This window comes from Chinchilla lanigera, unplaced genomic scaffold, assembly GCF_000276665.1.
Source record: "Chinchilla lanigera isolate Chin_1 unplaced genomic scaffold, ChiLan1.0 scaffold00009, whole genome shotgun sequence".
Classification (NCBI taxonomy): Eukaryota; Metazoa; Chordata; class Mammalia; order Rodentia; family Chinchillidae; genus Chinchilla; species Chinchilla lanigera.
In genome coordinates, this window is record NW_004955410.1 from 31,211,389 (window position 1) to 31,227,623 (window position 16,235).

A 16,235-nucleotide genomic window follows, 5' to 3' on the forward strand; every position below is an offset into this window, starting at 1 on the left:
CTCCCCTAGGGCTTCTGCACCAGCGCCCCCGCTCCCAGGCGCTAACGGCAGCACCGAGGCCCCTCCTCCGCTGCCCCCCAAGTCCCCCAGCTTCCAGGCTCTGCCGCAGAAGGCGGGCGTGCAAGCCTTGTCCGCGCCGCCCGGCCCTCCGGGGTCGCAGCCGCTCGCGCAGAAGAAGAGGCTTGGCCGGGGCCCAGGTAAGCAGCGCGTTTGGCTGGCGGTGAGGCTGTGCTGAGCCACGCGCGAACCTGGGATCGCTCAAATCCTAGGATTTTGTTTCACACCGGAGCTGTTCAGTGCCCCCTGGTGGAGCGCGATAAAGTCGTGCTCTTCTATGGAGGTAGACTTGCCCAAGATCACTCAGGAGAGAGAGCAGGCATTCTGGCCTTGGTCCACTTGTGGCTACTACCTGTGTGACCCTGTGCAACACTTACCCTCTCTGTGCTTTCTTCTCTTCTGTAGAATGGGAATGGCGACTGTTGCTGAGTGGTGGGGTTGTTGTGACTATTGAGTTGTTGGATATACGGTGATTGGGACGGGGCCTAGCAACAGTCGACTCTAGAGAAGGGTTATTTACTCTGTGGACCTCTGGCCTCAGATCTCTTCCCTGGGGCTCAGGGGATAGATGCCTCGCATTTCTCGAAGTAGGTCTCGTTTTAGTCTTTGCCTGAGTTATTCCAGGCCCGACTCTTTCCTGGCCCTCCAGAGATTAGATTCACAGTTTGCCCTTCAGTGAGTTCTCCAGCTAACTCAGAAACCAGGGCCTGCATTTTTGAGCCAAAGAGTGAGCATAATACCTTCACACTTAAAGCTGAGAGGATTGTGCATTGAGTGTGCACGGCTCATGACTGATTTCTGTGGTCTCTGGAGTGATGTGACATCATGCACCACACATCCACACACACGTGCACACACACACACACTCAGAAACAGACACACTCAGAAACTCCTACGACCAGACACACACTGCCTCATCTGTGCACAAACCCACCCTGCATACTCAGCACCCATACACATCTACACTTACACACACACCACACCACACATTCCGGGCTGTCCTCTAACCAGGCTCACCTCCTAACAGCAAGTCAGCTACAGCACCCCTGTAATCCAGACACCTTCAAATAAATGAGGTTTTTTGTGGGATAACCCAGATTTAAATCATGATGTTATTCAGTCCTCCCAGCAACCTTAGGAGGTATATGTACTGGTATGAGTCCCACTTTACAGATAAGAAAACTGAAGCACAAATAGGCTGTTAGTCATCCCAATGGAAGAACGTGACTGAATCCCAAACAGATTGGTTTGAGATATCACCCTCTTACTCAGTGTCGTATTACATCCTAAGATCTAAACGCCTACCCTCTCGCATAAAGCTGTAGAATCCACTGTGCACATTCCTGCAACTGAACACCCCTGCATCTTCTCTCTAAGGGACCAGTGGAGGAAAACTAAATCCACCTCCAGCACCTCCTGCAAGATCCCCCACCACAGAGCTTTCCAGCAAGAGCCAGCAGGCCCCAGCCTGGACCCCGACCCCACAGCCTGGAGGCCAGCTGCGAAACGGAAGCCTGCACATCATCGGTAAGCGGGCACATATTCCCGAGTGGACTGCCAGTGGCAACGGGGCCCCTCAGCCTCTGGCAAGTGAGCTAGGAGGACTCTCTCAGTGCTTCTCAGTGAAGCGGGGAACTCACTCAAGCACAGAACACCTGTGGGCTCTGATAGGGTTTCTCTCAACACTTTTTTGCCTGTTTCCGAGGCCTCCCTTGCACTCTGATTCAGATTAGAGAAGGAAGGAGAACGGACATTTAAATTATGTGTGTTGTTACATGTGTGTGTATGTTGTCTGTCTGTCATCACAGAGAAATTAGTGTATGCACCTGAAAGACCAGAATGACTTGGATAAGGGAAAGAAACAGGTGGGAAGCTTACAGGAAGGGGGCAAAATCAGAGCAACAAATGAACATAGGAAGGAAAGCCACCTGGGGTCAGATGTGACCACAAAACTCCTGCATCCCTGGGATAATGTCTGCCAGAAACAAGGGCTGGGCCACAGAGCAGGGAATCAGCCCATGGCCACATGGCCCCTGCCATCCTCTACCAGGAGCTCAGGGCAGACGGTTCGCTTTGAGGAACCCAGGTCCCACATTGGATGCAAGCAGGTTCCTTCTCACCCACTGAGGACTCCTTGTCCACCTCCCACATCCCTCAAAGGCCTCCCACTGTCAGGAGCTTCAGGCTGCTACAACTTGTTGGACCCAGGTTCCCTACCCTACCTCTGGACTCTGGGTGTCCCTGACCACCTCTGCCCCTTTCAGCAGCGTCCTGGAGACGTTGGTTGGAGTAAGTTGGGGTAGGCGATGGGGAATGACTGTGTATTTTACTTCTCCTCCTTCCCCTCACCACAGCCAATCACTAGATCTTGATAGGCAGATGGATGTCTCAGAGGGAGTAGCCCTGCCAGCAAACCCCTTGCACAGAACAGGCAAACAGAAGACCGTATGTTCAGCCAAGTCACCTGTGCATTCCTGGAAATGATCACACATGGGTCACGACAGTGACCCCAGTAACCTTTACCATTTCCCACATGTGCAGACGACTTCGAGTCTAAGTTCACGTTCCATTCTGTGGAAGACTTTCCCCCTCCAGATGAATACAAACCATGCCAGAAGATTTACCCCAGCAAGATCCCCAGAAGTAAGTACCACCCTGTCAAGACTCCTGGCTTTTCTTGACTCTCCAGAAGTACACACTCAGAGTGTGCTGACTGACCACAGACTACCTGAAGGGTGATGTCGTGATATACTGTCCTAAAAGGAGGTGGTGTTGTCCCTACTTCTGAAAGTGTCAGAATATTTTTTTATCCTTATATCTTAAGATTTATTTGGAAGCTTTTTATAGACCAGGGTTAACTCTTTGCCATCAGATTTGGATGCCTAAATTAACTCTGTATCCTTCCCTTTCCTAGAGCTTTGGACTAAGGAACTAAACACCCCAAAACATCCCAGTAAAATGGGATACAGGTGCTTTGCATTAATAGCTAGGGAAGAAACTGAAATTCTACAGTTTAGAATTTCAACAAATCATGAAATAGAAAATGTCTTCAGGCCAGTGATTCTCAACTTTGGCTACACATTAGAATGACGTAGGAGCTTTGAAAAACCTTGAAGTCCAGGCTGGATCTGATCAGAATGTCCAGGGTGGCACCCTGATGTCAGTAGTTTTGAAAGTTGCCAGGTCATTCCAGTGTGTAGCCAGGGTTGAGACTCACAATCCTGAGAGAGCCTGCTTCTGCTTTGCTTGTGTGGTCAGGCTTCAAGAGAGGCTCTAACTCAACTTACCTGTTTATCCTAGGGAGGAGAAGACGCTGGCCCAGCTGCCCTTCAGATCCACAGAAGAATTGAGGGAGGGAGGGCAAAGAACATAAGGGTTGAGGTGTTGCCCAACCAGTGATGCTGCCCCCTGGGAAACAGGAGTCAGTGCTTGTGCAGTGCTGGGCCAGATCGGACAGGAGTTACTAAGCAGGAGGGTCAACAACATGGTGTGAGGGTGGATATGTTCCTATTCCACCATGAGTAGGATCCCCCAGTCCATGGTCTGTTCACCCAACTGGAAAAGTATCAGTGTCCAGGGCTAAGCCATGACCAGGAGTCAGGGACCAGGTTTGGTGACCCTGTCCCTTCAGAGGGACTTTAGCAAAGTCACTTCTGATGGACTCATATTTTCTGCAGAGCAAACTCCAGCCTTCTCTGCTCTGGACAGAGGCTTTCTCAGCACTAGCCCGGGCACAGATATCCCTGCTGGCTGTGGAACTGCACACAGGACAAAGGGAAAGGATTGGTGTAAAGGTGGACAGGATGAGGGATGTCACACCCAGTGAGGGTTCCAGTGAAGATCCAGCAGTAGGAGGACAAAGCTGCTGTGTCTGTCTTGCATTCCTGCTCACTTCAGCAAATGCACTTGAACTGCCTTTGTACACTAGGCACCCTGAGAACACCAGAGGTCACCAAGTGTCAGAAACAAGGTCCCTTCACCAAGTTCCCACCATGCACACTCCTGAGATGTGTGTATGAGAAATTAGCTGTGGTGAATGAGACTGTCCTAAAGTGTATTTAGTGTGCTGAGGGTCACCAGGATGGGTGGAGGTGGAGGCAGAGGTGGAGGTGGAGGACCCAAAAGCCTAGAAAGAAGATGACATTTCCATGTGCATAGGAAGACATCTGACCTGAGGACAGCACAGACCCAGGAGAGAACATGACAGTGCTGGAGCATTTAGAGCCACACGTCCTCTGTGGTATGTCAGGGTATGAAGGGCCTGGCTGGGCTGAGGCTACACAAGTGACCAGAAGCTGTAGAATGCCAGTAAATGACACCTCTTATCTCAGCTTGTAAAACATGCAGGGCTGTCGGACAGAGGAGTGCTTAGGTGTTCATATTCTTAATGACTGATATGGCTTAGGTATTCAGCCACAGCCAGCTTTCTCAGGCTGCCCATAGTGCCTGCGAAGAGAAGAAAGCCCTATCCCATCACCCCACGCAGCTTTGCAGAGAGGCCACAGTTGGAGTCTACCCTCCGTTCCCGCCCTGCCTCAGGGAAATGTTCGCATCAGTGCCACACTAAAAGTCATCTCCTGTTGCTCAAAAGGAGACAAGAAAACAACAAAAACCTATTAAATGACCTGCCATCCTACAGACTAAAAAGCACAATTTCAATTTCAAGCGGAAGATAACTTTTAGATGGATATGGCATCTGTGGACATGAAATTCTTTAAGAGCTTCCCAGCAAAATTGAGTGAGCATGATCCTGCCATCCTGTGAGCATCAGTGTGAAATTTGTTAATGATACTACTGAGTTAGCTCTGGGTTGTGCCTGTCCGATTGTGTTTCTCCGTACAGTTTTCCTCTTTCTCACCGTTGACCGAGTTAGCATTCCTTATGGTCTGGGAGGCAGTGTTGGTTCTGTCACATGAGGATAGTCTCATGCTCTGTGGGTGTGGGGCTCACTGTCTGTCCCCTCCTGCATGCTTGCATTCTCCTCCTTCCTGCATGCACACACAGGCACACATTCACAGCACACAAGACCCTAATGTTTCACTCTTCCCATAGCCATATTCACTGTCTCTGTTCTGCCATTCTCGGTGTTTTATTAGCAAGATAGTTTTGTCTAGTTTTTAAAGTATTTTTAAATGCATTCAATTCCTCAATAATTTAAACACAAAATAACCATATGACACTTGTTAGTTAGCTTTCCATTATTGTAAAAAAAAGAAAATACTTAATGTAATCAACTTAAAAAGAGGAACGATTTCTTTTAGCACATGGTTTGAGGTCTGAGCCTGTCTTGGATTGGCCCTGTTGCTTTTGGGCCTGTGGCAAGGCAGCACATGATGGTAGCAAGTGGGTGGCACAGCAGAGATGCTCCCGTCACAGTGGCTGGGGAGTGGAAGAGAGAAAGGAAGAGGCCGGGGTCTCACAGTCCCCTTTGAGGGCACACCTCCAATGACTTAAGACCTCCAGTGTGGCCTCAGTTCTTAAAGGTTCCCCCAACTCTCAGTAGCGCTACTGGCTGAGGACCAACTCTTCCACATGTGAGTCTTTGGGGGACATCCCAATCAAATGATAGCTGACCCATCAATTCCTCTCCTTGGTATAGACCCCAAAAAGTTTTAAACTACTGTTCAAACAAAAACCTGTATACAGACATTCCTAGGAGTATAATTCACAGTAGCCAAACAGTGGAAACAACTGGTGAACAGATGAACAAATGTGGTCCAGCCACACGGTGGGTTGTGATCCAACAACAGAAAGCGGGACAGTGCAGAGACACCACAACACAGGCTAAGCTCAAAAACATGAGCTGGGTGAAAGGAACCAAAAGTGCAGGCCACGTAGGAGTCCATTTACGTGAAATATCTGAAATTAGCAAATTCATAAGCTGGAAAGCTGGATTATTGGCTGTCAGGAAATCAGGGATGGAAAATGGGGAATGATTGCTAAAGGGTATGGAATTTCTTTGTGGGATGATAAGTTGTTTTATACAACATTGTGAATGTGCTAAATGTCACTAATAGTAAATTTTATGTGTATTTACTACAATAAAAGAAAATTTTATGTATCAGGAATCTTTGTGGGAAAATACATAGGTCACAAGTGTTTACTGACATGATAGTAGAAAGAGTAAAGCCATCATTATATCAGCAGATACTTAATGAAGTCCTTACCCCTAGAGAGATATTGCTTCATGAATATATCATCTGCCCTTGAGAGATTCACATTATATAGGAGGGAGAGAGGGGAGAGAGACACCCAAACGTGTCATTTTAGTCTGGTATTCTGAGAAAAACCATGTTCATCATAGTTCAGTGGGAAAGTGGCTGATTTTAAACATGACTATGTTGACATTACAACTTCTATTTATTTTTAAATTTTTAACTGCAGCATAAAACACGGACAGGAAATTTACCATCTTAGTTATTTTAAGTGTACAGTGAAGTAAGTTAAGTGCACTCACATTGCTGTGAAACTATTTAAATTATTTTATTAGTAGTAGCTCTATCCTCATTAAATAATGACCCCATTTTTCCCTTGCCCCCAACCTTTGGCAGCTACCATTCTACTTTTCTATCTCTATGATTTTGAGTTCTCTTAAGTACCTCGTAATAAATGGACTCTTTTTTAAGGCTGAATAATATTGTATTATTCACACACACCACACACATACACACACACACACACACACCACGTTTTATCCATCTACTGTTGGACATTTGGATAGCGTCCACATTTTAGCTATTGGAAATATTGCTGCTATGAACATGCGTTTACAAATGTCTCTTCAAAACCCTGCTTACAATTGAAAGTTGCTGGGTCATACAGTAATTCCATTTTTATTTGAAGAATGTCAAACTGCTTCCCATAGCAGTTCCAACATTTTACATTTTCACCACCGGTGAACAAGGGATCCAGTTTCTCCACATCCTTATCAGCACTTATTTTCAGTTCTTAAATTTTATTTTATAGTAGCCTTTCTAATGAGTATGAGTTTCATCTCACTCTAGTCCAATTTGCATTTTAAAAGTTAGTTCACACTTTCAGTAAAACTAACCATCATTACTTCCATGTTCTGTGGAATTTCTCCATCTTACATTACATTAATTGTAACAATGTGGGGTAATTTATATCATAAAAATCAAAGTATTAGGTATCCACAAACTAAGAGAATTAGTAGAAAAGCATACCACCAGTGGGAGAGTATTTAGAAGACATGGTCAAAAAATATGTGTGTGCTTAAATTTTTTTAAATTATTACAGTAAAGAAATACATTGCCATTAATCCCCAAAAATGTACTTCCTCTCTTCAAACACACTTATCCCATCATTCTTGCCACTTTCTGAAGCAGTTCTGGAAGTCTTCTTTCTTGATTGTCTTTTCATGGCTGTCTCAGTATCAAGAATTCAAAACATTTACCTTTCATGGTCATTTTGACTTTGGGGAAGAGCCAGAAGTCACATGGTGTCAAATTATGGTGAATAAGGTGTATGGGGAGATGCTGTGATGTTTTTACAAGCCTGCTGTCCTTCAGGTGAGACTTGGTAGAAGCATTAACCATAACTGTTTTTATCACAATTCATGAAAACTCTCGCAAAAGGAGACTTCAAGAACTGCTTCAGAATGTGGCAAGGATGGCGGGATAAGTGTATTCAAAACAAGGAGGAATATTTTGGAGGATCAATAGCAATGCATCTTTCACTGTAACAGTTTTTTTTAATTTAAACATTCACCATGTTTTTCAATCACCCCTAGTATTTCTGCCTTTGTGGTAAGCAGTTAGGCAGAAGTCTTGGTCCCAGTGAGCATTTCCGGCTATTCCTGATTGTTACTGTTGACCACAAACCCTCTTTATAAGCTGCCTTCCAGCATTTCATTCCTTCACCACTGCTCCTGTCTCTTCCGGACACTTGCCTGTTTCTCCGTACCCACACCCACAGATGTGCTGTCACGTCTAGACAATACCTCCCCTGAGCCACTCTGCTCCTGAGCCTTCTCAGGTTGTCTTGAAGCCAACCCATCGCCAGTTCCTCTCCTCCTGTTCTCTCTCCACTTGAGTCCTCCCAGCTTTCTGTTCACTCACGGTGGCAAGAGCTCGAATCACGGCCACCAGTAGACTTCCATGTTGCCAGATCCCGTGGTCAGAGGCATCAGGCACACGCCAGCACCCCCTCCTTCCAAAGCAATTTTCCATTTAGGTTTTCCTACAGCCCTCAATCCTTGCTTCTTCTGCTGCTCCCTGTTACACCAAAAGCTTCACAGTCATCTCTGACTTCCTTGTCTTCTAATCCTACATTCAACTCATAAGGAAGCTCTGGGCCATCTTTCTCTGAAATACACCCAGAATCTGATCTATCTCACCTTGACTCCCACTCCCACCCTGGCCTAAGCCACTGCCGTTTCTTGCTCTAATTGCTATGAGGACTACTAATAGGCTTCCTCCTTCATACTGCAGCCAAATAATTCATCTGAAGCTCAGTCCAGTCACGCTACCCTAAGATCAAACTCCTTCAGTGAATTCCCACCTTGCTCCAAATCACCTGGAAATCTTTATCACAGCACGTAAGACCTACAGGAACTGTCCCTCTCACTCTCCCTCTCCTTCTCCATCATTCTCTTCCCACCTTAGTTATGCTCCTGCAACACCTGCAATTTTTAGAACATTCCAGGCACCTTCCTGCCCTGAGTTCTTTGCATGTCCTGCTCCTTGTGTATGAGACACTTTCCTCAGACATCCATGCGACTCTCGCAGCACTTCCTCTGGATATTTGATCAGAGGGTACCTGTCTTCAGCAGCTCAGTCTGCCATAACAAAAATACCATCCCCTGGCCAGCTTAACAGACATTTATTTTCTTTCTCACAGTTCTGGGAAGTAGCAAATCCAAGATAAAGAGGCTGGTTTAGTTTCTAGTGAGGGTTCTTCTTGCTTTTCAGCGGGACAGCCCTTCATTGTGCTCACATGGTGGAGAGAGACAGAGAACAAGCACTCTGATGGCCACCAGTCCCTGTGTGGGGGCCCCATCCTCACACCCTCGCCTAATGCTGGTCCCCTCCCAAAGTCCCCACCTGTATATACCATCACATGGGGGCTCAGGCTTCAGCAGATGAATTTTGGAAGACCACAGTTCGGTCCAAAGCAATACCTTACTGGAGAGGCCTTCCCCGACCACCCTATTTAAAATAGTGGCTCTTTCTGCCCCCATAGTTTTCATTTTCTTCATGCTGCTTTTTAATTGTGCTAAAAGCTTTTATCACCTGCCTCCATATCTCACGTGTATACCTGCCTCTTGCACAGCTCTGTCTCCTCAGCACAGTGTAAGGCTCCAGTGCAGGGGCTGCATCTGTTTTTATTCAGGTCCTGTTGCCAGCTCCCGCTGTGCAAATAGTTGTTGAATTAATAAATAAAAATGTTCACTCATGCATATATCACTAAAACACACACAGAATAAAAAATTTAGAAATAGGACAATTTGCTGTCAATGAGGTTAAATAAATTACGGCAAAGCCACATAGTAGAATAGCGTGTAATCATTAAAACATCGTTGGATGTTCAGTGACATGGGAAAATATTCACACTGCCATGTTAAGTAAAAAAAAAGAAAAATAGCAAAATAAAATATAAGAAGAACTAAGCTGTGTGAAAAACTAGTGTGTCTGTGTAGAAAAGAATTTCATCAAATGGAGAAGAAGACTAGAAATACACTGAAATATCAAAAAGTTATCATTCAATGGTAGAATGCCAAGTGATTTTCATTTTCTTCTATATGATTTTGTCCAAATTTTTATAATATATATTGCTTGCAACAACCATTAAAACTAATTTTTAAATTGTAAGTTATTGGGGGAGATGATTAGCTCACCCCACCCAAGCACATGTGGAGAAGTAAGTGAAGCCCAGGATGATGTCTGTCAGGGATGGGGAGGCCTGAGCCCTCTACAGGGGGACTGTGGTCAAGACAGGAATGATGGCCAGGACTGCAACAGTGACTGTGACAGTGACAGTGAGGAAAGAGGGGAAGGTCAGACATGCAATGCCAAAGGTTTAGATTCAATGGAAACCATCATTTCCTCACTTAGAGATGATGAAAAGGCCCTCGGGGATCATCCAGCCCAACTCTTGCATGTACAGCTGAAGAAACCCAGATAGGTAACAAGTGGCCTGCCCCAGTCCCCAGCTGAAAACAATTCAAAAAAGCCCTGAACCTTCATTAAAACATTCAAGTATCCAGTGCTCTTTGTCCGGGCTCCAGAGGAGCCTGCTTCATTGCCCAGTGTTTCTCACAGGAGGTTGTTGGACCCCATGGGCCAGTTGGCAACGTCTAGAATCATTTTTTGTTACTAAAGTAGGCCTGGGCATGGACAGGGCTGCTATGGGCACCTAGTAGAGACCACAGATGCTGTTAGGTATCCTGCAACATACAGGGCAGCCACACAATTAGGAAATGCCTAGCCCAGGATGTAAATAAAGCCTAGACTATGAAATGCAAGCCTAGAAAGTTTTTTTTCTGGATCGGACAGGAGTTTCTTATAAAAACAAGAGTTTTCAAGGTTATTCTCTGACATGGAATAAGGTCAGGGGCTGTCTGTCCGTGCCTTTTTACTTTTTATTCAAGCTGACTGAAAATCTAACACAGTCGGTTGTTTACTCCAAAATATCTTTATTAATTTAGAATAAATGCACTCATTAATTTAAAAAAATATTCAGATGGGCGTGATGATAAACACTTGTGGTTTCAGCGCTCTGGGAAGCTGATGAGGCAGTGGATTGCAATTTTGATCCAGGCCTGGGCACCTTAGTGAAACCCTGTCTTAAAATAAAAAAGAGCTAGGAATGTAGCTTAGTGTGAAAGCCCTGGGCTTAACCCTTAATCCAAAAGAAAAAATCCCACAAAAGAAAATAATTTTGATGTTTTAATGAAAGTTCAAGGCTCTTTTGGATTGTTTTCTAAGCTTCAGAGACCCTTCTTGTGATAGTTCATTTTAAAAACTATTTTATCTTAATAAGAGTCTTATACTCATTTATATATGATCACTGCAGAAAAATTCAAAAGTATTTAACAGAGTTTTTAAAAATGGTAATTGCATCAAGAGGAAACATTGTAGTTTGTGTTTTTGATCAATTGTAAAAATAGTTGAGACTGTTCTAATTATATAGCTTCATCTTCCTAAAACAAGCTTCAGTAAACATTCAAATAGTTGCTTAGTACTCATGTGACATGACACTGAACCCTCGATGACCTAAAACCCTCTATTGGACACAGGTTATTATCAGCCTCCCACTCTATAAATCTGTGATGTATATTTCTTTGTTTCCTGTTGCTTTTAAGTAACGTACCAATCTGGATAGTTCTGGGGGCTTTGGGACATGGTTAAATTCCTAGTTCCAGACAAAAGCAGGACAGGAACATCTCCTACAGAATGCAGCAGAGGAGGAGACACTGAGAGTCACCATTCAGAGCACCTGATTGAGGGGAGAGGCCTGGAATGCCAGGGGCCATGGGTTTAAAACGTGGGTACAGCAACTAAATCATGTATCTGCACATATACAGATCTGTGTAAGTATTGAAAAGAAAACACTGAAGTGATTAACCCCAGGCTTTTTGCCATGATGACTCTGGGACAAGAAATTGGGATTAGTGGAAGAACCAACCAAGAGGCATTTGGGGGCTTATCCATCATCTTTGGTATTCCTTGAATGCTTTATTATGACTGTGTATTCCTGTGCAACATATGTAATATTGAAGCACAGAATGTGATGGAGAGTGATTTGGATCCTCGTGGACTGATTCAGTTTAGCAAATGCTTTTACTTATTCTACTGGACCTGGCACATGCTTTGCATGGTGCAGTGGCAGGCAGTGGCAGGCAGAGGAGCGTCCCCAGAGGCCATGCTCTGTGTTATAAGGTATCTCTAATGTGCCGGGCCTTAGTGTGCTCTCCTTACGCATACCGGACTTGACTCCTCTGTATCCATGGTCTGTGACATAGAAGATGGGGTGGAAACACACGGGCTAGGGCCAGAGCCGGAAGGTTTCAGGTTGACAGGCTCACCTTGCTCTGAGCTCCCTGGCTTAGTTTTAAGTGCTGGTTTAGCAACTGTTTCTCCATGAAGTGTGCACAGCTGGCCCTGGGCCAATAGATGGTGAGATCATTCTTATTTCTCTCAGGCCGCACTCCCGGTCCCTGGCTCCAGGCCGAGGCAGCAGGGCAGAGCTCCGATGACATCAAAAGCAGAAATTCTCAGGTAACAAACACACACCGCAGGTCTCTGAATGTAAGGCCAGGCATTTTCCTTGGGGTTTCTCCTTCACAGCTGAACGTTTCTCCTCAGACCCCTTTTCCTTGGGAAAGCTATTTGGCCTACCTTTGTTTCAAGCCACTGTGAAATACCCACAGTTTCAGACCTGAAGAGGGAAGCAGGGGGGTTCCTGCCTTGTGCACAAGCAGTAGTCACTGGGAACCCCTTAGAACTCATTCTGCAGTAACCGTTCCCATCACTCCCTATTCTTCGCTGACTATGAAGGTCAGAGAAGCCGTTAGAAAACTCCTGTAACATTTATAGAATGTAGCTCAGTGTTTTCTCTCAGCTATGGTGTCTTTTAGCAACCTTGTTATGTTTTTCTCCCTCAGTATTATGATGGATTTTGACCAAATATCCCAGTCTGAGCCCCCATGGCTACAGGAAATAGATAAAGCTCAGTGGGATTTACTTCTGCGCTTATACCAGACAATCTCTGAAGAAACATCCTTGTTCTCAACCAAGGCAATTTATAAGTGTTTTCTACCATAGGCAGAAGTAGCATCTTTCACTACCTGTGATAGGGCCTCACCTTTAACAAATGACAGGCTCTCGTCTTTAACACTCCTTTCTTTAAAACCATATATCCGGTCCCAGCCTGGCTTCCTCTGGTTTCAGCATTTGGTGTAACAGACAACAGTCTGGTTTGTTGTCAAACCAGGCCATTCTTCAGCTGCACACAGTGTCAAGGAAAGTGACCTGAGAAGGAAGGGACTTGGTTCCTGAGAGGTAGGATAGTTCTGAGGAGAGAAGGACTTCCTTCCTCTAGCAAATATCAAGTAACCCAAAAACTGCAATAACCATTCTCATATGATTGCAGGTTCAAAACTGGGTGTCAGTTGTAGTTAAAGTATATATACATAAGGGAAGGGGAGAAGAAAGGAAAGATGTATGCAAAGCTTTTAGTAGGTAGACAGGATTCTGGGAAGATGGCAGGATATGAAGTGTAAGGCATCTGTCTTCTTGCCTAGATTATAGTTGCACTGGTGGGATCTGTCTGGTCGACCTGTCTTGGAACTAGGGGATCTGTTGAAGGTGTACAGCATCCAAGGAAAGCTTCCACGATCAATTGCAGTTGATTTTAGTCAGTTTCAGCTCTTAATATGGGAGCTGAAAGCCCCTTCCCTGGTCACCATAGTAGGCAGCTGGGCATAGGTATCTGGAGCAGCTCGTGCACAGCTGATGGTAAACAACATGAGCAAAATTTTAAAAGCCCAGTCTCCCAATACTGGGAACCTGTGCTGTGATAGCTTGGCGACTCTTCACAGACGTGCAGATAAAGTGGTGGGTAGCCACAGTTGCATCTTCTCTCCCACTGTTCCAAGCACCTCCCCTTCTGGCTTACTAAGACATTCTTTTTTTTTTTTTGGTTTTTTTCTCCGGTACCGGGAACTGAACTCACGACCTTGCGCTTGCCAGGCAGGTGCTCTGCTGCTGAGCTAAATCCCCAGCCCAAAGACTAAGACATTCGACAGTAACTTCCTGTCTGGGGAGAAATGGGAAGTGAGTGTGTATGCCCAGGGAATGGTCCGGGCTCAGGAAACACCTAGGACCTCAGGTGTACACCTCAGGCTGATTCTTGGCACAGGAGACAACCAGTAACAATCCCCCTGAAATAAAATAAAATAAAATAAAATAAAATAAAATAAAATAAAAACTGAAAACCCTAGGGAAGGGAAAGAATCTGATTTCCAGGATTACTGCATTATTTGATTCAAATATATAGTTTTCAACAAAAACACAAATAAGGGGCTGGGGATTTAGCTCAGTGGTACAGCACCTGCCTGGCAAGTGCAAGGTCATGAGTTCAATTCCTGGTACGGGAAAAAAAAAAAAAAAAAAAAAAAAAACACAAATGATATGAAGAAACAGGAAAGTACAGCCCATTCAAAGGAAAAAAATAAACCAACAAAAACTACCCCCCCCAAAAGACCTGATGGCAGATCTACCAAAGACTTCAACACAGCTGCCTTTAATGATGTTCAAATGGCATCTTCACCACCGACGTGGCAGGGCTGTGTGGGACATGGTGCGGGATCTGGTCCCCAGCCTCATGGCAGGCACATGACTAATTCAGCCCAGACTCATGGTTTTTATCTCTGACCATGACAGTCCAGTACAGGGTGGATTATAAATTCTTCTATTGTTAGCCCACAGTCCCTCACTGGAGACCTCCTTAATTCATTCTTAGGGCACCTAGACACAGAGCAGTGGCCAGAGAAATCACCGGGTTCTAGACAGCAAGCAGGGCCTCAGGGAATGCTCTTCGTTATGGAGACAGTGAGCATTGCCTGGGTGGGAGGCCTGGGCTGGAAGTCTGAGGCCTGGGTCCCTCTCTCACTTTTCTTTTGCCTTGACCTGGTATCTTCAGAGTGTTCTTTGCTGTCCCCGAGTGTCTTGCCAACAGAATTGCTGCTGCCTGCTCCCATAAATGTTTATAAGACATCATTAAGTCCCCACATGTGGTCAACTTCATTTACCATTTTATGTTTTTCTGCCCACAACTCCTTGGGTAAAATCAGCTCCTTGCATGTGACAGAACCATCTCTCCTACCTTGGTGGCCTTGTGTGAGTGAGGAAAAGCCTTGGGCAGGCCTTTTGTATGCAGTGTGTCTTCTCATTCACCCAGCAATGTTCTGCTGTGTTCCCACAGTTAGCCCTAAAGACGCTCCGGTGAGACGACGATGAAGCCACAGTCCCGGAGCCCCACATGGCAAGATGGTACCTCCTGAAGAACGTGTCTGACTCTACTGTACTCAAGCTATATTCAGTTGACATACAGGCTCTGACAGAGCACTTATTGATTGTAAATATATGGTTTGCACGGGCTTTAAAGCAGCATTTTAGTTAACTTTTGAGTAATATTTTTTAAAACACCATTTCTCCTTTTTTAAAATGCATCGTGGTATTAGTCTGTCTGTACAAATAGAGCCCTGTCCCACCCCATAGTGTCTATTCTGTGACTGTAAATAAGCTTGCAGGCTGGCCCTTCCTAGATTCTGAACCATTTTTAAGAGCGTCCTTAGTTTGCAGGTAGTCCCAAAGTCCTAAGTATCCACCATGGCTTCTTATTGGCATGACTTTATAGTCTCATTGCACCAACTACAAAATCAAACCAAATAATGCCTTATAATGATGCAGCTCAGAGGAAGTAATGTGTCCCCACACCCCGACAGCGCCGCGCAGCCTCCAGTGAGTGAGATGCCACATCTCGCTTCCACTTTGCAGTACAGGGATGTCTTTTTGCTGCCTAATGTAAATATATTGCAATGTCCAGGCAGGAGTGGGCTCGGCCCCTCCCGAGCCTTCCGCAGGGCCCCTTTTGTAACTGAATTATTTTACAAGTAGCCAATGCTCTTACTGTTTACAGTGTTCCTAGTGTCCACGTCTCTGTCACTTTCCTCCTGTCCCTCCAAGTTCCTAACCCTATCCCAGTAGTTAGGATAAGGTCAGCTATATGAGATTTTGGTATTTTAGTATCCTGCAGGTTAAGTAATATACACAATTCATGATTATAGCAAACTACAGATTCTGTCTCAGAGGTCTCCCCCTCCCCATCCTCACCCTGAGTGCAGGATTTCCATGGAAAATATGACATGAAAAAGTATTAAAACAAAACATCTTGTAAAATATGTGCCTCAAGAATCTAGTCCCATTGTTATGCTTTAGGGCCCTGGGAAGCAGCCATCAGGCCGAACTGAGCTCCCTTCTAAGCGGACGGAGAACAGCGGAGGCTGACAGTTTCCCCTGCCTTCTGGCGGGCACCCAGGGCCCAGGGGTTTGTGCAGGGTCCACTGCCTGAACACACAAAGGCTCGGGCCAGATGGGACTGCCCCTCCCACTTGCTTTGAGCCAGCAAGTGTAGAAGTGTGTCTGCTTACTGCC

At 45.4% G+C, this 16,235-nt stretch overlaps 1 protein-coding gene across 1 annotated transcript in view; it reads left to right on the plus strand.

The window, feature by feature from the left end:
• Nucleotides 1-15,989, plus strand: part of Wipf3 (WAS/WASL interacting protein family, member 3) — a 60,504-nt gene extending 44,515 nt beyond the window's left edge. Inside the window, exons 5-9 of the mRNA XM_013510497.1 lie at nt 7-197; nt 1,435-1,584; nt 2,599-2,700; nt 12,220-12,296; nt 15,004-15,989. Coding sequence (XP_013365951.1) covers nt 7-197; nt 1,435-1,584; nt 2,599-2,700; nt 12,220-12,296; nt 15,004-15,027 — 544 coding nt within the window. The 3' untranslated portion in view covers nt 15,028-15,989. The remainder of the gene's footprint in view (nt 1-6; nt 198-1,434; nt 1,585-2,598; nt 2,701-12,219; nt 12,297-15,003) is intronic.
• The last annotated feature ends 246 nt before the right edge of the window (nt 15,990-16,235 follow it).